Source organism: Trachypithecus francoisi, unplaced genomic scaffold (genome assembly GCF_009764315.1).
Source record: "Trachypithecus francoisi isolate TF-2019V2 unplaced genomic scaffold, Tfra_2.0 Lachesis_group1, whole genome shotgun sequence".
NCBI classification, from domain to species: Eukaryota; Metazoa; Chordata; class Mammalia; order Primates; family Cercopithecidae; genus Trachypithecus; species Trachypithecus francoisi.
Genome location: NW_022681454.1, coordinates 79,856,256 through 79,879,840, shown reverse-complemented (window position 1 = coordinate 79,879,840; position 23,585 = coordinate 79,856,256). Strand labels below are relative to the sequence as shown.

The 23,585-nt window shown below is 34.3% G+C and overlaps 1 protein-coding gene across 23 annotated transcripts in view; it reads left to right on the top strand.

Moving 5' to 3' along the window:
* The window catches only part of FIP1L1 (factor interacting with PAPOLA and CPSF1), an 82,910-nt gene that overhangs the window by 34,963 nt on the left and 24,362 nt on the right, over window positions 1–23,585 (top strand). For 12 of the 23 annotated variants that reach the window (XM_033214679.1, XM_033214673.1, XM_033214676.1 and 9 more), the window contains 2 exons: window positions 7,452–7,545; window positions 9,589–9,745. In XM_033214679.1, the coding sequence (XP_033070570.1) occupies window positions 7,452–7,545; window positions 9,589–9,745 (251 nt within the window). Of the gene's footprint in view, window positions 1–7,451; window positions 7,546–9,588; window positions 9,746–22,049; window positions 22,077–23,585 lie in introns of all 23 variants that reach the window. The other 11 variants (XM_033214678.1, XM_033214671.1, XM_033214674.1 and 8 more) reach the window with 1 other exon arrangement.

Below are 23,585 nucleotides of genomic sequence, written 5' to 3'. Positions count from 1 at the left end.
AAATTAGTTGGGCATGGTGGTGTGCACCTGCGGACCCAGCTACTTGGGAGTATAAAGTGGGAGGATTACTGGACAGGTGAGGCTGCAGTGAGCTGTGATCGTGTGACTGCATTCCAGCCTGGGTGACGGAGCAAGACCTGGTCTCTAAATAAATAAATACATAAATAACATTTACTATATTTGAAGTTGTGGCCTTATCATATGCTAGTGACTATTAATTTGCATAATATAGTGTTTTTCCAACTTTAACAGTATTCTTCAAGCCAAATCTATAAGTGTTTTTCAAACTATGACAATATTCTTCAGGCTAAATCTGTCTGTATTAACAATGGCATTTTATTGGTATAAGTTTGCTTTATAAATTCAAATTTTAACTCTTGAGAAACTAATTAGAAGAATGAAGCACTTTTAGTGAGTGCAGGAAATTGAAACTGGAAGTATGGATAATTGCTGTAAACATATCCTAATGCACAGTTCGTTTTTTAATTTTGTTTCTATTTTATGTTACCAAGTTCTGTTCCTCTTAATTTTCAAGTGATAGTTTATTTTTCTTAGCTTATGTTCCTATATTAGAATGCTTTTTAACTGATTCATACACTTGAATGAATAGTAAAAATTGTTTTTCAACGTTAAATCACAAATACATTTAAACATGCATGTATTTCTTATATTAAACACAATACTTATAATAAAACTGAATGTTAAATGAACATTATATCTAAGAATGACTTCTCCCTCTGACTATCTCCTTTTATGTCTTGATGAGACACTGTACTGAAAAGATGTGCCTGTACCTTGGAGCATTTGATCAAGTGCTCTGAATGCATGTTGCTATAGTGTGTAGTTTGTAAGATTTTATGTTATTGGACATATGAAGGCCTTTGTGGTTTTTTGTTTGTTTTTTTAAGTTTCTTGTAGAGCTGTATCTTTTCCTGTCATTGATACATTTAAAAGCATGAAATTAAGCATAAATATGGAAGGTAGAGCTTTATTACAAGCTCTATACAAAAGTGAATAAACTTGTTTGCACTTTTGAACACATTTGTGTCCTCCAGTGAGTAAAATTTGGGCTTATTTCACCTTTAAACATTCAAGGTTTTTTGTTTTGTTTTAAATAGGGCTTAAAAATTGACATTTTAAAAATTCAGACCCCAGGAAATTAGTATGATAAACACTGCTGAAGAAGAAGGGAAGGGGTTTGAAGTTGGTTATGCTAAGCCTGAATCCTGGTGCTGCCACTTTATAATGCAAAAGAGCCTCTTTCCACATATGTGAAAATGAAACTAATTGGACATGTACTTTACTTTTTATTTTTTCAAGACAGAGTCTCACTTTGTTTCCCAGGTTGAGTGTAGCGGTGGGATCGTGGCTCCCTGCAAACTCGAACTACCAGGCTCAAGCAGTCCTCCCACTTCAGCCTCCCAAGTAGCTGGGACTACAGGCATGCACACCATGCTCGGCTAATTTTTTATTTTTTTGTAGAGATGAGGTCTCACTATGTTGCTCAGACTGATCTCTCCTGAACTGAAGTGATTCTCCTGCCTCTGCCTCCCAAACTCCCAGATCCCCAAATCACACCTGAGATTACAGGTGTGAGCCACTATGCCGGCCCATATGCCTTAAATGTGATGTACTTGTAAGTATTAAATCAGTTCTAAGCTGTAAAAGCACCTATTTCAGGGCTTGAAAGATAAATCGGCCAGGCGTGATGGCTCATGCCCATAATCCCAGCACTTTGGGAGGCTGAAGCAGGCGGATCACCTGAGGTCAGGAGTTCAAGACCAGCCTGACCAACATAGAGAAACCCCGTCTCTACTAAAAAAAATAAAAAATAGAAAAAAATAGCTGGGCATGGTGGCATGTGCCTGTAATCCCAGCTACTCAGGAGGCTGAGGCAGGAGAATCACTTGAACCCAGGAGGCGGAGGTTGCGGTGAGCCGAGATGGTGCCATTGCATTCCAACCTGGACAACAAGAGTGAAACTCCATCTCAAAAAAAAAAAAGATAAATCAGACACTCAGTGAGTGTCAGATCTCCTCTTTTATCGTGGGCTTTATCAGTCTCTTTAAATATAGTACCAATAGAAAATAAATTGTATGTCTAGAAAAGTGTTTTGAATTCTGTGATTTTTATTTTAGACTAGGTTCTTTTTCTGGACTGGATTTTTCATTGATAAATTGTTACTTGAACATTAGAATATATTTTCTTTATAAATTATGTATATATCTATAGAGAAAATTATTCTTGTGCTTGTGAAAGTAAAACGTACACACAGGTATAGAAACAGTACCATGTCAGACCAGTCATGTTGCCCAGGCTGATCTTGAATTCCTGGGCTCAAGTACCGCAAAACTAAAAGATCAGTAGAAAAATATCTAATCAATGATATTCTTACCTTGGTGGATATGACTTTAAATTTTTTGTGAAATAAATATTAATATTTTATGAGCTACTTTAAAAGTTCTTTCTGGAGGGAACAAAATGTCTAGCAGTCTCTTGAACATGCCCTTAAATTTGTAGTCTTCAACTTTGACTATATTGGAATTACCTAGGAAGCTTCAAAAAAGTGTTGATGCTTTTTTTTTTGTAAATGTTATTTTAAATAGTCTGGTGTACACCCTGAGCATCAGGATTTTGATATGCAGGCAAGGTTGAGAACCACTGATTTAGAGACTTGATTTTGGGTTGGCATAAAGATTAAAATCAAATGATAGCTAGGCACCTACAGTTTTGAAGTAAAATGATAGATGTAGTTAATGGGAGCTGATATTTGCATAGCATTTTACAGCCTCACAGTTTTTTTCTTTATGTGTTTCTCATTTAATTTACATTTTCTGCCTCTTTTAATGTCTTTTGGTTGGTAACCACCATCAAAGGTGCATGATGCTTCTGTTGCAAGCAGTTGGATAGGTAATATATTTGCTAAGTAGAAATTGTGCACATATCTGCCCCCCTCCATCTTTTCTCTCTGCTCATAGTTATCCCTCCATCTGAAATGTTTTACCTTCCCATCCTGTGTCTATATATCTTTTAAGGCTCGTCTCTTTCCTCAAGTTGCTTAAAAGATGCTACACAATTTCCATGTAGAACTGTTTACAGCTATCTGTTTACATATGTGACCTGAATTAAATGTCATAACAAGTGCACCTCTTTTCAAGTTGGGAATTAGAGGTAGCCACATTCTAGGCTTTTTCTCAGAGAATGGACCTTTGAACTGTTTGCTGCCCAGCTCTTATTAGAAGCCCTTCTGTGAGAAAACATTCATAGATGTCTACATTGATATGTGATTCATCCATTATTTTACAATATGGTTATGAACTTTCAAGCAATAATTCAAGCAATATTTCAAGCAAAATAATTTGAAAATTTGCTGTAAACTCTGGACTTTTGCCTGAAAATTACATCTATACATATGTATTTATTTAGAAATCAGGGACATCCTAATTCTTCTTTAGAGAACCGTGTAGCTAGTTAAGAACTTGAACTATTCTCAAAAGCACAGATTATTAGATCAAGCCTGACTATTAAGAGGGCTAGATACGCAGACCACGTTGTTTTGCTTCCCCTGATTAAATTGCTCTTATTGAATCGGGCATTGTTGTGCTTCACTCCGCGTTAAAGAGCATTTTGAGAAACAGCTCTGTAAAATTCAGTTTTTTTTGGTAGGAATATTGGAGAGTTTATTTGCATATTTTTGAAAACATGAGATTGCAGTCCATTAGTGGGTTGTGAAACAATTTGGTGGTCCCAACCAATATTTCTTGTTTTTGTATTATTTTGCTTTTTTCCTATGCTATATTTAAATATTAATAAAATCACATTTTATCTTAATGTCACTGTTTTTCCTTTTTTAAGTATTGTTTCATGAACCTTTTTTAGTTTTTAATGTAATGTGGGTACTGGTACTGTATTGCTGTGTAAAATGTACTTCTTACTGTGTTTTGTAGTCTTGTACTCATTTTCTCTTAGACTCAGAGGAGAATTTTTTTCTCTTTATTCTCATTTGTAAAATGACAGTAATGAGAGTTGCTGCCTTACGGGTTTATCATGAAGACTAAATATATATAAAGTCTTTAGAACAGTGCTTACCTTGCACATAGTAGGTGCTCCATAAATACTAGCTGTCATTACTGGGAAAAACAATCTTACAGCAAAAGCTTTGTTTTAATCTTATGCGCATTAAAGACATTTATTATTAATGATGTCCTTTGCTTTGGCTGGCAAGAAAAAGCAGCTGAGATTTTTTTTTTTTTTTTTTTTTTTTTTTTTTTTTTGAGACAGGCTCTTGTTTTGTTGCACAGTCTGGAGTGCAGTGGCGCAATCAAAGTTTACTGCATCCTTCATCTCCTGGGCTCAAGCAGTCCTCTCACCTAAGCCCTCTGAACAGCTGGGACCACAGGCATGTGCTCCTATGCGTGGCTAATATTTTAAATCATTTGTAGACACAGAGTCTCGCCATGTTGCCCAGGCTGGTCTTGAATTCCTGGACTCAAGTAATCCTCCCACCTCAGGCTCCCAAAGTGTTGAGATTACATGCATGAGCCTGACCTTCAGAGATCAATTTATGGCCTTTTGTCTATCTTCTATTAGCCCTGATTTGTCATCTCAAACTTTCTGTTGCATCTCTGCAGAGAGCCCTCGGATTCTTTCTTGGACGTCAGAATCATCAAAACATGATAATTTTTTGTAATTTCAGAGTTATTTTTATATTCATTTACTGAAGTTGCGTTGTAACTTCAGAGATATTTTTATATTCATTTACTGTGCCAGGGGGAGGGTTAGAGGTCTTGGGAACATTTACTGCCTGTTTAAACTGTACGTCAACTCAGACACCCAGAGTGATTAATTTCTTAGCTTTTTACTAGATGATTGAGTCCAATATGGAAAAGAGATTTTGATAATAGCATTAGCTGTCTACCTTACTGAACAAGTTTGTTGACCTAATTAAACCTACGCTTTGCGGAACTCCTAAGTTACAGTAGATTTCCTCATAGGGAAACTCTATTGAATCTTCTTAAACAATGAAAGAAAAAGCTGTCCATTAAGAACTTTCGTGGAATAATATGGTTCAATATTTTTTTTCCAAAATGTGGCATCAGAATAATATTAATATTTTAAAATTATTTGTCAGTGTTAGATATTATGTGCTTTTTGTTACTCTGGTACGTACTGTGTGTCTATCGTAAAACATTTCTGAACAAAACAGTAAGCTTCATTTATATGATTAAGTCAGTTGATGTGGTTAAAAAATACGGGCACAAGGAGATGTTTTGAAAATGTAGAGAATTGTAATTTTCTGAACTCCCTTTAGGGATATACTTGTTAAGGCTGATTTCTCAGTTATATGTTTTTAGAAACATAGTATTTGCCATTTTGAATCTTTAGTGATTCAAAAAAATCAATTTAAATCTGAAAAAAACTAATTAGACTTCTGACCATATTTAAGGGTACATTTTAGTAGATGAATACTTCCATGTGTCCCAGACTTTTTGAAAACTAGAGATCCTTGGAAATAAATGGTAAAAGACAGGCTATAGAAAATTTTCCCCTCAACAGGAAAGTTAGTCTTATATCTGGATCTAATTTTTACCACTTTTAACAATTTGGAGAATTTGTTGTCTGACTTTCAAGTCCAAACAAATTTGGTAGAATTTGTGTTTGATGGGAATAAATTTAAAAATGGGAAGGAGAGAGTCCAGTGATTGGCAATAGAAAGTAGTATAAAAGGAAATAGAGTGAAAGTGAAAGTTTTGACAATGGAGGGCAGCAATTAACGGAGAGGAAATTATGGCCTCAGAATGCACACGTGTATTTGGTAGGATGTTGGAATATGAAATGTTATACTGTATATCAGAGGGCTGATGGCATGTGCTTTGATAATGCAGTTATGGTGGGCATAGCTTTGCAATTTAAATTATAGGGAAGAAGTTGAAGCAATATTTGTTTTATCATAGAGATATTTGGGTTTTTGTAACGTGAATATTAAGATCTTTCCTCAGCTGTATTGGAGGATATGTTAATCCTCCAATGAAATAATTCTTTATCTTTGGGATCATGAGGAAATCTAGGAAGTCAATGACTCAGGCATAAAATTAGAAAGGCTTGAACATTTTTAAATTGTACTAAAATTATAGAGAAGGGAAGTCTTAAATGGTCAAGAGATGGTAAGTGGGAACTATGTACTTGAAAACATTTCAGATGTCATGATATACTTTTTATAGGGCTGTCTTTGTTAGCACAAAATAATTAGTGGAGTGTTTCAAGGTCTACTTGAGATAAACTCTTCCTAACTCAAGATTTCCAGAAAAGTCTTAAATTTCTCCAAGATGAATTGTCTTGCTGGAAGGAAACCTAGCTCAAGGGGAGGGGAGGTCTGTAGTCTTTGGGATCAGAAAGACTCAAGTTTGAAAGTTAGTTTTGCCTCTTAATTCATGCTTAGGTCAGTGATTTCACCTTGGACCACGGCTTGTCTCTAACAGGTATACAGTAATTTTTAAGTTTTTGTGAGGTTTAGATACAATGAAGGTTTGGCATCCAACCAATGGTAGCTGCTGTTATTTGTCATTTTAGGAGCCTAATCTAGTGACTGTCGAAGAATCTATGGTGTTTTAATTGTTTTCCTTCTATAAAGTTTTAAAGGCAGTGTTGTTCAGAACTGAAATCTAGATGAAGAGAAATCCATCTAATTTGCATCTGTTTTTCATTGCCTATTTCTCCAAGTGATTTCTATATCATCTTAGGCATGCATACTTTTATAAAGTCCTTCATCTGCATAATAGCTTTTAACATTATTTTAATTATTTAAAATACAACTTACTAGGTTTTTCTCTTAAATTTGTAGCATTGTTTTATGATAGTCTGTTTTTTCCATATCCTTATAAATTTTAAAAAGATTGTAAATAGAAGTAAGGCAAGTATTTAAATATTTGAATTTTTCTGTCTAAATGCAAGTTATCAGAAATGGCAAACTGGTTCCTTTTTTATGTTTTTTAACACTTGGAATATATCCTGTGTGTGTTAAAATGAGCAATATTTTCAGGCCTTTTTGGGGAATATTTAAGGTTTCTGTAACAGAGCTGTAGTATGTGTTACAATTGTAGTGGCCCCAAAATTTCCATTTGTCTAGCATTTGCTGTCTTATTTAATTTCACAAAGATAAATTTATTTGGAGACTACTAAAACTAGTAAGTTTAGAAGAAGAACTCTACAGAGACTTAAAACTTAACATTATGATCATTGTTGGGTATGTTGGTTCTAGCTTATTAATAAAAATGTTTATGACAGTGCAAAGTAGTGAGCTTAAACTCAGGGATATTTTTCAGTGTGTATTGTGATCTGATTTTATTTTAAAATTTATTGCAAACACATTTTGTTTTTCTCTCTTACTGCTTTTATTATTTTTTAAGCATGTAATTAGGTGAAACTGAATTGATTCAATTTTTATGTTACAGGAGATTACCTGGGGCAATTGATGTTATTGGTCAGACTATAACTATCAGCCGAGTAGAAGGAAGGCGACGGGCAAATGAGAACAGCAACATACAGGTTTAGTATTTTCTTAAATTGAAGGATGATATCAGCATTCTAATTTAATGTATTCAATAGATAGTCATAGTGCTGTGCTGTGTTTTAGGTGATACAAAGAGATTTAAAATGTGGAATGAGTCATCCTTTATTATAAAGGCATTTCCAGTGAGAATTTGTAATTTCTGAATCTTTTTTTAATAGGGATTTTTCCTTTTCCTTGATAGAAACGTAATACAGTTTGAATATCTGTTACCTAAAATGCTTGGTACCAGAAGTGTATCAGATTTTGGAAATTTTCAGATTTTGAAATGTTTGTATGTATGTAATCTTAGGGATGAGACCCAAGTCTAAACATGAAATTTATGTTTCATATATAAGTTACTTAATTTATTATAATGATTTGTTAATTTATGATAATCTTTTTTTCCTTTGGCAACCCTGAATAAACTGTGTAGTGGGCCTGAGTTTTGATTGTGACCCGTCACATATGAGGTTGGGTGTGGAATTTTCCACTTGGGATAAAATATTGGTGCTCAAAATGTTTCGGATTTTAGAGCATTTCAGATTTCAGATTTTTGGATTAGGAATATTCAACTTGTATATAGGTTCGCTGATTGAAAAATAAAAGACCACCAGTGATTTTACCACCTAAAGATAACCACAGCTGGTACATCTCTTGTTACTAAGCAAAATTGGGATACTATTATATTTCTGTGTATACTTTTTTCCCCCATCAAAAATTATTTGTATGTTTTCATATTCTTAAAATATGATTAAAATATCTTCCTGATAGCTTCACTGGATGAGTATACCATAATTTATTTAATGTGACATTTCTGGGGGAGGTGTAGAGTTCCTTTGTTTTTAAGTGAAAAAATGAGGAGAGGTGAATTATCAGTAAGTTGGATAATTGATGTTAGAACTTTAATAACTGAGACTTCCAGCTATTCAGTTTGGCCATACTTTTTTCATTATTTATTCTGTTTTCTGAGTCCTTTTGAAAATGTCCAGAGCACTTGATTCTCACCTTCGATAAGTTGATCATGTAAAATATTCCTTTTAGCATCTTTAAAGGCAAATCATTTCTATAGTGGAAGATGTTAGTCCATTTTTCCTTTCCTCTTACCATTAAAATGCCATGATTTCTCAAAATAAATACTTAAAGAAATAGCTTATCAGCATAAGCCCTACAAAAAACACTGCACTTAAATGTAGGAAACGTTAATAGAAAGAGGGATTGTATGTTTAAAAGATTGCTTTAGTCAGCAAGGATCTGAGAAGTATAAATTAAATATACAACATTATGTTGGCTGTCTTTCCCAAATTTATTTACACATCCTTGGGGACTTTACCAAAAATCCAGATTTTGAGGTGCCAGTTTGCTTGTTTTATTTCAGTAGGTTTGGGGTGCTTCTTACGGTGTCTGTCCCTTAACCTGTTCACACAAATAAGCATTTTGCAAACATTGCTTTATTTTTCAAGAATAAACCCTGTTCTTAAAGTTACAAGGCTCACATGATAAAGTTATTTACATATCTTGCTGCCTATTGCTTGCAGTCTGTTGATGCATGCCTGACAGTCTCTTACTTTGCAACCTGTTGATGACAGGCCCTTGTACAGTGAATGGCTGACCTGCTGCCATGTTAATTTCTTAAGGCTAGTGTCTGTGATTAATGATTACATTGCCTTAATTGAATTCTTTAACTCTGGTTGGGTGACAAAGATAATACTTGTTAAATGATCTTTATGAAGTACTTTTTTCTTGTGTGGGGTGTTTTTATTACTTAATTACTTTTTATTAAGAAATTTTTGGTAATGAGCCAGTTGTTTTTCTTAAGATTTGAATATGCAAATTTTTAAAAGTATAGGTGTGTATATGCTCACATAGGCATATGTATGCACATATCACACATGTAGAACTGTTACTCTCCCCGCAAAAATACATATATGTGAATTAAACTACCTTTTACTTTGTTTCTTAGATTAAATGAAGTTAATTTACTAAGATTAATCTTACATAATATTTATGCATCTGTTTATTTAACTGTGTTCTAATTTTAGGTCCTTTCTGAAAGATCTGCTACTGAAGTAGACAACAATTTCAGCAAACCACCTCCGTTTTTCCCTCCAGGAGCTCCTCCCACTCACCTTCCACCTCCTCCATTTCTTCCACCTCCTCCGACTGTCAGCACTGCTCCACCTCTGATTCCACCACCGGGTAAATAGTAAATAAGAATTTGACTTTGAAAGAAAAATAGCTTGCGGTGTGTTTTTTTTAAATTTTTGACAATTAAATTAATATCTTGATCGCATTACATTAAAAGTAATAGATATTGTATTTATCTTTAACAGATTCACACTGAAACAGATATATATGTGTCTTGCTATTTCACAGTATAGGAAAGAGACAATGTTCTAAAATTGAGAAGAACATACAGATACCAATCTTGTGATTCAAAAATATGATAATGATCCCCAAACTTAAGTTGCTAATAGGATATGTATAAATCCATACTCAGTTATAAACTTTACCAGTGTTAATTTGTTTTAAAAGAAACATTAAAGATACTTTTAGGATGGGAGTAGATCAAAACATTTTATCTTGTGAAGAGATTGAAATTAATATTTCAGTCTAGTCTTCTGTATACTGGTTTCCTTTTTGGAGACTGCTACTGGGTGCCTGGTATTTACTTCTTTTAAACAAAAGTGATATAAATGTTTATCATATTTATAGCTACTTTTAATTACTTATTAAAAACCAGGTTAGTGGTGATAGAGAATAAACTCACAAATAATTCCCAAATTTTATTTTTATTTAAATTTTTCATCTGGTTGCCTTTCTTACTTTGTTTTTAATCTTTATCTGCCTTAACGAAGTTTTTATGAAACTAACAAGATTGATTAAGAATAATAACTTCTTCCCAGGGAGAAAGCTAGTAGTAAATGATGAAAAAATAGCTGCTTATCCTCATCAGGGCAACATGAATGACATGTATTAGGCTTTACTTCCTATTAATAAAATCAGTTTATACTAGAGAGCCATGTACTCTCACTCACTTTTATTTGCAAGAGAGCTGTCTTTGTTTTAAGGTGCCAGTTGTGATCGGAGTACAGAACCAAATACAGGGTCTGAATAGTCCTTCCCTAACATATTCATCCTTGGCCTCTAAATGTCAGCCACTGCTTCTGTCTTTCATCCTCAGTGCCTTTGATTTCCTTCCACTGTCACCTCTATCTCAAAAAGTATGGAAAAATATGAAAAAATAACTTGTGGCTTTAGAGGGTCTGTTGTCTCAAAAATAGAGGAAGGAGGAGGTTGTAATATAGGTTTGAGGTCCTTATTCTAGACAACATTAGTATTTCTAAATTCAGTGAATTTCTTGTTCCAACAAATAGATTGAGCAGAAACCACTCATTAGTTGGGACTGACTTGTGGTTCTTGTGTCTTTAATATGCTGAGTATTAACCAAATGAAAGGGGACTTAGGTGATTCAAAATGAGGACTTCTGTGATTTCTATATGAATCCTTTGTCCTCTGAAAAAGAATTAGATAAATAAAAGAAATAATTAATATTTTAACATTTGATTAATGATACTAAAAAATTATTAAAATGTTTGTGTTAATATTCCTGTTGGATTCCTTTGTAATATTACTTAGGTAGTAAGTGATTTGAAATAATTTTTTTTATTCTTAAAAATCTTTTTAAAAATTTTATTTTTAATTGACGGTATTACTTGTATATGTTTATGGGGTACAGTGTGATGTTTTGATCATGTCTACGTTATAGAATGATTAAATCAAGTTAATATGTTCATTGGCTCACATACTTACCATTTTCTTGTGGAGAGAACATTCTGAAATCTACTCTCCTAGCAGTTTTGAAATATACAGTTATTAATTATAGTTGCCATGCTGTACAGTAGAGCTCCAAAACTTTTTTTTCTCATTTTACTGAAACTTCTGTGTCCTTTGAAAATCATCTCCCCTCCATCACCTATGGCCCCCAGCCTCTGATAACCACCAGTTTACTCTCTGCTTCTATGAGTTGGATCATATAAATGAGATTGTACAGTAATTGTCTTTCTGTGTCTGGCTTATTTCACTTAGCACAGTGTCCTCCAGGTTCATGCATGTTGTCACAAATGACAAAATGAAAGGATTTCCTTATTTACTAATATAGTATATCCCCAGATGGCTAACATTTTATATGTTTAGTACTAATTATTAAAGTAACTAGGGCAGAATTGGTATGAATTAATAACAACAAATACTTAGCTGGTATGAGAATATTCAGAAACTCTGTAGAATATTGCTATAGAGGTAATTGCTATAGATAGGCGGTGGCATTATCTGGGAGTTTACTTTTTTTCAAAGTGATAAAATTACTTTTTTTTTTTTTTTTTTTTTTGAGAGAGAGTCTCACTCTTTCGCCCAGGCTGGAGTGCAGTGGTGCGGTCTCGGCTCACTGCAACCTCCACCTCCCAGGGTCAAGTGATCCTCTTGGCTCAGAGTAGCTGGTACTACAGGCACGTGCCACCATACCGGCCTTTTTTGTATTTTTTGTAGAGATGGTGTTTTCGCCATGTTGTCCAGGCTGGTCTTGAACTCCTGACCTCAAGTGATCTGCCCTCCTCAGCCTCCCAAAGTACTGGGATTACAGGCATGAACCACTACCCCTGACCATTTCTTTTTCATGTAACCTTTGTTCATAAGTATAACAAATCTTTGAATAGTGTTTAGGTTATTAATGACATTATGGAGTGTGGCTAATTATTTTTCTTTTGCCTAATCTGTTTTTCTACTTAATTCTCAGCTACATGCTTTCCGTATTTTAAAATCCAGATTTCCTTTGATGCTTGTTCTTGGTTTACATTTCTATGTTGTTCTATCAGTATTTAATGAGTACAGATTCAAATGAATTCTAATGCTGCTATATATGCTGAGCAGGATACCAGTTGTTTAAAACCAAATATTTGAAGTTGAGACTCTCTGAACTGCTCCTTATTTTCAGTAGAATGTGAGCTGTTGGGGAGCATACAAGCTATGTGTTTCTATCTATGTTTCCCTACAGTTTTAGTCACAGTAGTCTTGTATGTACTTGGCATTTCCTAATGTGTTTGCTAATTGAGTTAACGACATGTGTGTGTATCCATAACAGCAAAGATGATTTTCGGATTCATACCTGGTACATTTGATCAGGATGGGCACTAGCTCTGAATAACAGTACGGCTGCATAGATATATGCCAGCTGCCATGCTTAAAGCTGTAGTTTTCAGTTACCATTTACCACAGAACCACATGATTACACTATGTTCCGTAGTTTGTTGTAATTTAAATCACCTTAAGAATCATAAGCAGCTAATGAAAGAAAGCTATGATTCAGGAGTCTTTTTAAAGTATTGCCTTAAAAGATACTCCATTTTTCTTAGATAAACTGTCTTGTTTTTTTGCTTTCTTCAGAAATAATCAAAAGAAAATGGAAAAAACATTTTTTAAAGAATTAATTTCAATGTATTTTAATGTTACCTTTTTCACATTAGACGTCTAATGTTTTTAAAACTAAAGTCCAAAATGTGATAAGTATAGTAATGATATTTTATTCCCATATTTTAGGATGCTACCAGTTTTTTTTCTTTTAATAAGTAGGGTGACCATACATCCAGATTTGCCTGGAAGAGTCCTACTTTATACTTTCTATTCCAGCATAATTATTATTATTCATTCTTAGAAAGAAATTCCCTGGTTTAGATGATACAATTTGTGATTGACTCTTGCAAATTTACAGAGGGCTTATTGCGTAAGTAGATAGTTACTGTTTAACAATTATAAGGTGTTAGAGATGATAACGCTCGTTTGAAGAACTTTCACTGTCAAATAGTTCACAGAAGAGGAGAAATATATTGCCTCCTTTCCCCCTTAAACGCACACCTACAAACATATATGAAACTTTGCTAGTAACACAGAGAGCGCAAAGTATTTCTGGCCGTAATAGATTTGTATGAAGAGTAGAGATTTATGTATTAGAATACAATAAAGAAGGAAGAGATGTCTGGAAGTGCAAAAGTATTTATTGTGGTTCCCTGCAGCCATACTAATAGTAGCTTAAAAACAAATACTGGGCCAGGCGTGATGGCTCATACCTGTAATTTCAGCACTTTGGGAGGCTGAGGCGAGAGGATCACCTGAGGTCAGGAGTTCAAGACCAGCCTGGCCAACATGATGAAACCCCATCTTTACTAAAAATACAAAAAAACATACTGGGCATGGTGGCACACACCTGTAGTCCTAGCTACTTAGGAGGCTGAGGCAGGAGAATCACTCAGGAGACAGAGGTGCAGTGAGCTGAGCTCACACCATTGCACTCCAGCCTGGGTGACAAGATCGAAACTCCATCTCACCAAAAAAAGAAAGAAAGAAAAAAAAATACTGGCTAATTTAGTTCTTTTATAATTTTCAGAAAATTTGTTATTTCATTTTCTCGTGAATCAGAAAATAGTTTCCACTGTACCAAGTTTTTTCAGAAATACATTAGAGTGGTTTCATGCTGTTTCTGAGTAATAATAGATATAATAGCTAACACTTAGTGGATGCTAACTTTTCAGAGTACTATCTGAGCACATTCCATGTATTAACTCATTTGATTCTTGAACAATATCTGAAGTAGATATTCTAATTTTGCACTGAGGAAGTGGGGACATAAGCCATCTAAGTAATAGCTAGAAAATAGTAAAACCAGAATTCTAACCAAGGCAGTTTTGCTTGAAAGCCTGTTTTCTTTATTAACTATGTTGAAATGAATCAGTACCTGTATCCAGAATATTATTGGATTACGTGTATTTGTCACAGTAACATGTCTTAGAAACTTTTTTTTAAAGCATTTCTCTGATGTTGAAGTACATGCATACGTATTGGTGGGTAGGGAAGTTAAGGAGATTATAAGGAACAGTCATCAGATTTTTGAAAATCTGAATAAGGTTTTTACTGTTTACCTGGGTTGTGTTAAGATGTCTGTGTTTAGCTGAAGAAGTCAGTTTTGAAATACTTGTGTATTGGAAGAAAAACTGTAAAACTGGAAGTATTGTTATAGGGTAGGTGATTTTGTGTGTTTGTTTGTTGTGGTAAAATACAATATATTTGTCATTTTAGCCATTTATTAATGTGTAGTTCATTGGCATTAAATACATTCACAATGTTATGTAACCATCACCATGATCTGTACCTAAAACTTTTTCATCATCTCCAGCAAAAACTCTGTGCCCACTAAGCTCCTTCCCTCCTAAGGATAGCCCCTGTAACCTCTATTCTACTTTTTGTCTCTATGAGTTTCCTTATTCTAGGTACCTTATATAAGTGGAATCATGCATTTGTCTATCTGTAACTGACTGACTTTGTTTGTTTCTAAAATAATAGAATTTAATGATTATGAGCTAACTTTATGGTAAGCTTTTAATTTAGGCTTTTAAATGTTAATTTACTTTAGTGTCATCATATTTGATTTTTTTTTTTTTTTTGTAGTAGAGTTTACTGAAGAATAGAAGGCAAATTCAGTTAAACTCATTTGTTTTTGTATGAACTCTTACAAGCCTCAAATGACTAGTTCTGTGGGTCTTGGGAACAATTGAAATGTAGCCCAGTAGTGGAATTCTGCTGAGTTGAATAAGGGTCTTTGCTTTACTGAGATATCTGGACCACAAACCAGGCATCCCTGCTTTTAAAGTTAGCTGTAGGGTTTAACTGTTTATCTAGATATGAGATGTGTAGGATTCTGCATTTTAGAAAGAAGTAGATTTCTTCCTAAAAGACTGTTGTCTTGTATCAGTGTCTGACTAGTCATCTAGTACTACTAATTTCATGAACTTTAAAATCTTGTTTATTTCTTAAATATGTTAATTTTGTGTTAGGGATGATATATAGGAATTGGGTCGGGGGTGGGGGCGGGCAGCAAGTTGCTCATATCTAGCGTCATTCTGCATTTGCTCCAAGTCCTGCATTCTTTAGATTATTTTTCTGTTAGCAGTCTGGTTTTTTAGCACAGCAGTTCTCAGACTTTTTAGTTACAGTCTTCTTTAAACTCTTTAAAATTGCTACAGATCCCAAAGAGTTTCTACTTATGTATGTTTTATCTGTTTTTTAATATTAGAAATTAAAACTGAGAAATTAAAATACTAGTTTAGAGATATGCGTAATACACTCATTACATGTGAACATTTTAAAATTTCTTATGAAAAATAACTGTGCTTTTCCTAGAATAATTTTAAAAATTTAGTGGGAAGTCATCTTATTTTACGCTTTTGGCGTGGCTTAGTAGAAAAAAGCTGGTTTCTCCTGTTTGTTTTCACATTAAATCTATTGTGATATCATAAGTTATGTGGCCCCTGGAAACTCCACTGTAAGAGAATGAACATGAAAAAGGCAAATAACATCTTAGTAACATTTTTTTTTGTTTTTTGAGATGAAGTTTTGCTCTTGTTGCCCAGGCTGGAGTGCAGTGGCACGATCTCAGCTCACTGCAACTTCCGCCTCCCAGGTTCAAGCGATTCTCCTGCCCTCAGCCTCCCGAGTAGCTGGGATTACAGGCATGCACCGCCACACCTGGCTAATTTCTTAATTTTGTTAGAGATGGGGTTTCTCCATGTTGGTCAGACTGGTCTCGAACTCCAACCTCAAGTGATCTGCCTGCCTCAGCTTCCCAAAGTGCTGGGATTACAGGCGTGAGTCGCTTCGCCCAACTATAGCTTAGTAAATTTATGAAAGTAGTTTTGACCTGGCAGATTCAGTAGGGTCTCAAGGACCCCCAGGAATTCCTGGACAAAACATTGAGAATACTGCTTTGGGAGAAGCTTGGCCTATATTGGATGAATATTATCAGTGCCCTTGAGGAAGTACACTTTTATCCCTTTAATTGAGAAACTATTTTATGACTAACGTTTATTAAGCTAATTTTATAATACCATGGATTTTTTGTTTTACTCAACAGATTACCTCAAATTAACTGGCACTGTTTGCCAGAAATGTAAGCATTTTCCAGAGCTACCAGTAAAAAAGAATTCCTTAAAGTTTTTGAAAACTGTATTTACTCTTGTGTTTTTCTGTATTTAATTATAAAAGCCTGCCTATCAGTGTTTTCAGTAAATTCAAAACAGAGAGCAATGCTAATTATAATAAATAGAATTTTCTGGCACAATTAAAATTCATTTAAATGTAAATTTAATAGAGATTAAAAGCTTTCTTAGGATGTTGATTTTAAAATGTGCTTTCTCCTCCACGATGCACCCTTTATAATGGTTACATTTTTAATACATCATTGACACCACATTTTGTCAAATCTAATTAGTTTTATTTCTGCCTTCTGCTTACACTGCTCTTTCGATCATCTCATGATTATATGGAAGCTGGTAGAGATAATTTCTTTACAAGTTCTCTGTTAAAAAACATTGGTATTTCTATCAGAAATGTTTTGTGTAAGAAGTTTATTTTCTGTAGGCTTTAGATTTTATAAGATAGGAGAGTAAGAGATCTTAATAAAGGTAGCATAGTTTGTCCATTTTATAATTTATATAAAATTATCTTTTTTACCTTTTAGACATGAAGTATGCTGGTAAATTTTTGGTTACTTTGTTGTGTGACCGTGCCACTTTTAACACTTTTCTTAAAAATAGCTTAAATCTTTTTTTGCACCTTGTAATTGTTTTAATTATGAAATACTGGTTTTGCCATATTCTTTCTACATTCTGGTTTGTATTTAAGGGTGGATGGTAGATGAGATGATACACATGTGTGTCCATATGTTTTTGTTTGTGTTTAGTTTTTAAAATCCTGTTACATAGAAAAACATTTCTGGTAGAAGGTGATATTTAAAGGTTTTTGTAAACCTTGGCCTTTTCTACTCTTTTTGAGTAAAACTTCTGAGTTTGATTAAGGCTTTGAAATACAAATCTTGAGACTTAAGGAAAGTGATCAAGTTTATCTGTTTCTTAAATAACACTGCTGATGGAATTTGCAGTTTACTAGTGAGAAATAGGAAGTGTAGTTTACATATTCTGCCATTTTTTTCTTTCATTTGAATTTGAATAGAGAAAAGATAAATGGTTATTGCATGTATTGGTTTTCTACTGCTGTATAACAAATTATTCCAGAATGTAGTGACTTAAAACAACATACATTTATTATTGAACAGTTTTCATGGGTCAGGAGTCTGGGATAGATTAGCTGGATCCTCTACTTGAAGGTCTCTCTCAGACCTTGCAGTCTTCTCTAAAGGCCTGACTAAGGAAGTATTTGTCTCCAAGCTCACTCACCTCTTTGTTAAGAGGATTTTGTTTTTTTCTAGGCTGTTGGATTGACAGGGCTTCAGTTCCTCACTGGTGTAGGCATCTAATAATGTCAGCTTGCTTAATCAAAGCACATAAGCCAAGAAGGCAAAAGAGAGGGTGCCAGTAAAATAGAAATCACTGTTTTTTGTAACCTAGTCATGGAAGTAACATCCTTTGATTTTTTTGTGTGTGTGGTAGAAATAAGTCACAATGTCCAGCCCCCACATGGGACAGGACATAAGTACCAGCAGACAGGGATCATTGAGAGCCATGTCAGAAACTGTTTTGCCTTAGTTATAATAAAATGATGACAGACTACATTGAGAATGAGTTTATAGACAATCTTTGTTTAGTTTTTTGTGAGTACAAAGCCCACTCTTAATTTTGTGGGAATTTTTAGCATGGGTAAATTCTTTTTAATATGATGTTTAACAGGAATGCTGCCTTTTTATTTCTTTGCCTCAGTTCCTTCAATCTCCCAAATAGGATTTCAGGTCTTACCCCCACCCACTTTTACATTTAAATGTATGTGTTATATACTGGAAAAATTAAGCTGGGTGCGGTGGCTCACTGCTGTAATCCCAGCACTTTGAGAGGCCAAGGCAGGTAGATTGCTTGAGTTCAGGAGTTCGAGACCAGCCTGGGCAACATGAAGAAACCCCATCTTTATAAAAAATGCAAAAATTAAGGCCAGGCATGGTTGCTCACACCTGTACTCACAGCACTTTGGGAAGCTGAGACAGGTGGATCGCTTGAGCCCAGGAATTTGAGACCGGCCTGGGCAACATAGCGAAACCCTGTCTCCACAAAAAATGTAAAAAATTAGCTGAGCATAGTGTGGTACACACCTGTGGTCCCAGCTACTTGGGAGGCTGAGGTGGGAGAATTGCTTTGAGCCCAGGAGGCAGAGGTTGCAGTGATCCGTGATCATGCCACTCACCCTGGGCAACAGAGTGAGACCCTGTCTCAACCAGAAATAAATCATCTTCTCTTTTGAGAATGCCAGATGGTGTAGGCTCTCATAGTACTTTTAAGTGTCACAGGTATCAGATGCATTTGTTTCATGAAAGTTTGGAATGGGATTTATTTAGTCTCTATTAAATTGCTCAGCAGTGAAATTAGGAGAGAAGCTTAGAATCAGATCCAGTGATCCTCATAGTATAGTCCTGGGCCAGCAACATCATCTGGGAAATTTAGGGGAATGTAGGTTTTCTGGTCCCACCCCAGACTTACTGAATCAGAAATTGTAGGGGAAGGGCCCAGCAATCTGTGTGTTTTAAGAGACTCTCCAGGTGATTCTGATGCATGTTCAAGGTGGTTTGTTTTTATTTTTTTACTTATTTATTGTTTTTGAAACGGAGTCTTGCTCTGTTGCCCAGGCTGAGTGCAGTGGCACGACGGCTCACTGCAGCCTCTGCCTCCTGGGTTCCAGCGATTCTCCAGCTTCAGCCTCCTGAGTAGCTAGGACTACAGGCACATGCCACCATGCCCGGCTAATTTTTTGTGTTTTTAATAGAGACAGGGTTTCACCATGTTAGCCAGGATGGTCTCCATCTCCTTCCTGACTTTGTGATCCACCCACGTTGGTCTCCCAAAGTACTGGGATTATAGGCGTGAGCCACCGCACCCGGCCTATGTTCAAGTTTTAATACCACTAATCTATTCAGTCTGTTAGAGCTTGAGTATTACTTTTCCAAAAGGTTTTGGCCAGCACTAAAAATCTACTTTTACTACTGTTACGTACAGCTTTCCAGGAAAATCAACATTTTTAAAACTAATTTTTCAGATAAAGGATATAGAAAAGAAATAAAGTATTTTTCTTATTTAAGTCTGTTGTCTAGGTTAGGCAGCATGTGTTTGCTAGGAAGATGGAGGTATTGGGAGAGGAAAGGAGAGGGACTTTTGAGATAAGTTTTGTTTTCCCTTATACTGTTTCTCTTTTATTAAGAAAAGTCAAATACTAAATAGTGATTTTTAAGTGAGAATGGTGTTGGCCTTACATGATATTTCAGTTTGAAAATACATTCAATAATTGTCAGAGAATTGGTTATATAGTGTTTCATCAACTTTATAGTCTTGTTTTAATGAACATTTACTTATAAAGATTTGCATTGAAATAACATCTTAGATGAAATGGAGGTCTCACAAGAAGGGCGCTTCCTAGTTGCCATGCCAACTTTCTGATGTGTAGGTATTGATTGGAAAGACCTATGAATGAGATGGTTTTTTCTTTGATGTCTTTAATTCCAGTAGATTATTTTTGTCTGTCCTATGATACTACTGTAGTAAGATTAACACTAAAGGCAGACAGTAATTTTAACTACGCTTGTAACGTACTTGATTCTTTGGTCATATGTCTTTTATCTCTACGTTTTGTGGAAGTTTAACAACTTAAATGTTTTTGAGGAGTAAAGTTTGAAGGGGCTGACTAGAAATTTTTTAGTTTTTTGCATGAATTTACATTTTAACATTAAGCATTAGCATTAATGCTAATGTTAATTAATGCTAATGCTAATTAATGCTAAGTAAGCATTAGCTAAAGTGATACATCTGGCTCACATTCATTTAAGTAAAGTTATTAGGATTATAGTATATAGAGTGGGTGGATGATTTTGGTGTATTCCTTTATCTTATAAATCTTATCTTACAAATCTGTATCTTACAAATCTAAGAAAATAATCATATATTTACATATGAAAACTAGATCAAATAGTGAAGTTAACTAGTATCCATATTGTTCTAAAGAAAATTAGGTTATAGTATATATTAAAAACATTTAATGCTCTGCCTTCCTTACTTTTCTCATTTACTTTGGAGTCTGGGACTCTGCTAGCTTGTATGGTTTGCTGGATTCTTTTAGTTTAGTAATTTGGGAAACAGGAAGGTAACCTCAGGATGGATGAGAATTGCCTTTAGCTATGGGTCAGTTTAGTAGACTTGTGGATTCATAAAGAAACTTGATGGCTGCTTTATGTATCTTCTTTAGTCTTGTTGGTTTTGTAAGTTTGGAATATGTTTTTATTGTGTGGGTGGTTAAAATCAGGTGCTTTGGTCTCTTTTTCAAGGCCATTTGCTACCTTAAGATCTTTTTAATCTAAATCTCTTACTCTGATAAAACATGCACATCAGAACATTTTTAGATAGTGTTAGAATATGTTTCCTTTGACATGAAAACGTTTCATTTTTTTGCATACATTTAGCTAATGAATTAAGATTATTTTTTAGACTAATTTTGATGCAGTTTTTAAGATAGGATTTAGGAACCCATGCCAACTGTTTTAGTTATTATATAAAATTTTCCATGAAAAAGTTACTTTAAATTGTCTTACATTTTTTTTTATTTTCCTGCTTTGAAATCTCTCATTTTTCCTCCACTGAAAAATAGTTAAAATTTGCATGCCATATAAATTGCCTTTCATGTATCTCTTAAATTTAAAATGCTGAATTTAATTTTAGTATTTAGTAAATACATTTTACATTAGGCTTTAAGGGCACATTTGGTCCCTGTGAAATTGAGAATGTACATAGTTTATTCCTCAGAGTTTATAATGTATACAAATAATGAGTGAGAGTCACTCAATATTTGCTAGCACCTGTAGAATTAAATCATTCACATTTATGTTAATGTGCCCTGGGGGTGTATATATATGAATTGGTTATTCCCCCCTTTCTCTCCTACAAATCAAAGGAAATGTTAGCCTTTTACTACTTCTGCCAACAATACTAAAACAGTCAACACTTGAATGAACCAAAACATATTGAGCTTTACAAAAGTCAGTAATATCCATCATCTTGAGTTATCCTTGTACTACCTGCAGTATTAGAGAAAGAACCCACAGATCAGTTTTTCTGTTAAAATGTTAAAATAACAACCTCAGGCATTGATTATCATATTTAGTTAGGATTACCTTCATGGCATTTGATAATTGTGTGTGCATAAGTGTGCTTTTTAACTGATGTCTAACTTTGTGATTACTTGTGGGGGAAACCTTGTTATCAAGTTGTTAGACTGGGTTTTCATCAAGGAAGTTGGATGTTATACTCGAATTGTTAGTCCTCTACGAGAAAACAGAATGCTTCTCTTGAGTGAATAAGCCAGGATAATGAGGCGAGGGGTTTTATTTCAAAGTTTGTTTTGGTGATGGCATAAATACATAACAGGTTCTGAAATCCAATTACTATATTAAATTTCATCACTTGTTTTTTAGGTATTCCAATAACTGTACCACCTCCAGGTAAAACTTTTTTCATGTTTTCTCCATCATTGTTAATAAACATGAACTTTCAAGCTTATAGTTACAGGAGAGACGGTGTTGATGTGGTTAGAATATGGAATAGGCTATTGGGATTTCAAGGTCCTATTTTCAGCTCTGCCTTTGCTTCATTCCAGTTTTGATTAAGATATAGTTTTCTTATACCTGTCTTACCCATTTCTGTAGAAATAGAGATTCTGAGAAAATTCTTATCTATTCAATTTATGAAGAAAACAGTCTAGGATATAAAATAAAATTTTTCTTAAAAATGTCTTTACAGACCAATGAATTTTTTATGTCATATAGTGACTATAAGAGAAGAGAAAGATACTTTATTTTGACTTTATCATTATTTCTGATTTTTTAATTTTAATCCTGCTGGCTTAGTATCATGAGAAAATGTGTTCTAAACCCCACATAGCAACTAGACAAGACAGCTGGTTAGGTGGCTGTTCTTAGAGTGGTGATTGTTTATTGTTGTAATAGTATGATCAATAGGAGTTTATATGTGGCCCAGTGTTTTATTCATTTATTTATTTATTTTTACATTTTTGTCAGTTATTTCTTTTTATAGTGTGATATCACACCTGGTAGCAAGTGTGTCTTACTGAGTTCAGTGTTAAAAGCCAAGGTGTATGAAGAGAATGAGAGGTGATAATGCTTGCAAGGGTGGGTCTGAATTCAAAATGACTTCGATAAACTGAGTGAAGTTTAGGTAGCATAGGACAGTATACATATTTAGATGTGGCATAGAGACATTGATTATATGTGAATGTGTCTGAAATAGACTCATCAGGGAAAGTCAAAGGAATCATTTATGTGTCTTTTTAGTTCAAAAAACAATGTGTTTGTGAGGCTGTATGAAATAGGATTGTGGACTTTAGGACTAATGTGGTAATTGCTAATTTTGTACTTTTAAGATGTTTAATAGAGGAGTTATAGATCCTAAAACTGGATACAGTGAAGAACATGGTAAACATGAAAACAATTTGGAGTGGGGCTAAAAATCGATTTAAGTGGACGTTTGAGAAGGATTCAGAGAACTGATTTATTTTTTCATAGAATTACTAAAACGGAGGCTTAGTGGAAGTGTTTTCACATAACTGCAAGGTGACAGGCAATACGACAGTGGAATACTCTTGTTCTCATTTAGGACAGTGTCTGAATTTGTAGTGTGAGAGACTTAAGTTAGATAATTTAGTGCATTTCCTAGTAGTGAGAGTTGTTCATTGTTAACACTTGGAAGGAATTGGTATCATAAGGAATTGACATCATAAGTTTTGGAATCTTTTTCTGCTGGGATGCTTTATAGCCTATCTGAATTTGAAAGTATAGTGTAGATTAACTGTTTTTCAGCCATATTATTCTGTGGTATTCCGTTTAGGTATTGTGAATTATTGAGAATGCAGACCCCATGATACAGAGGTACAAATTGTTTTCCTTCCAAACTGATCCACAAACTATATTATGTGCTTTTCTTTGTAAAATAGT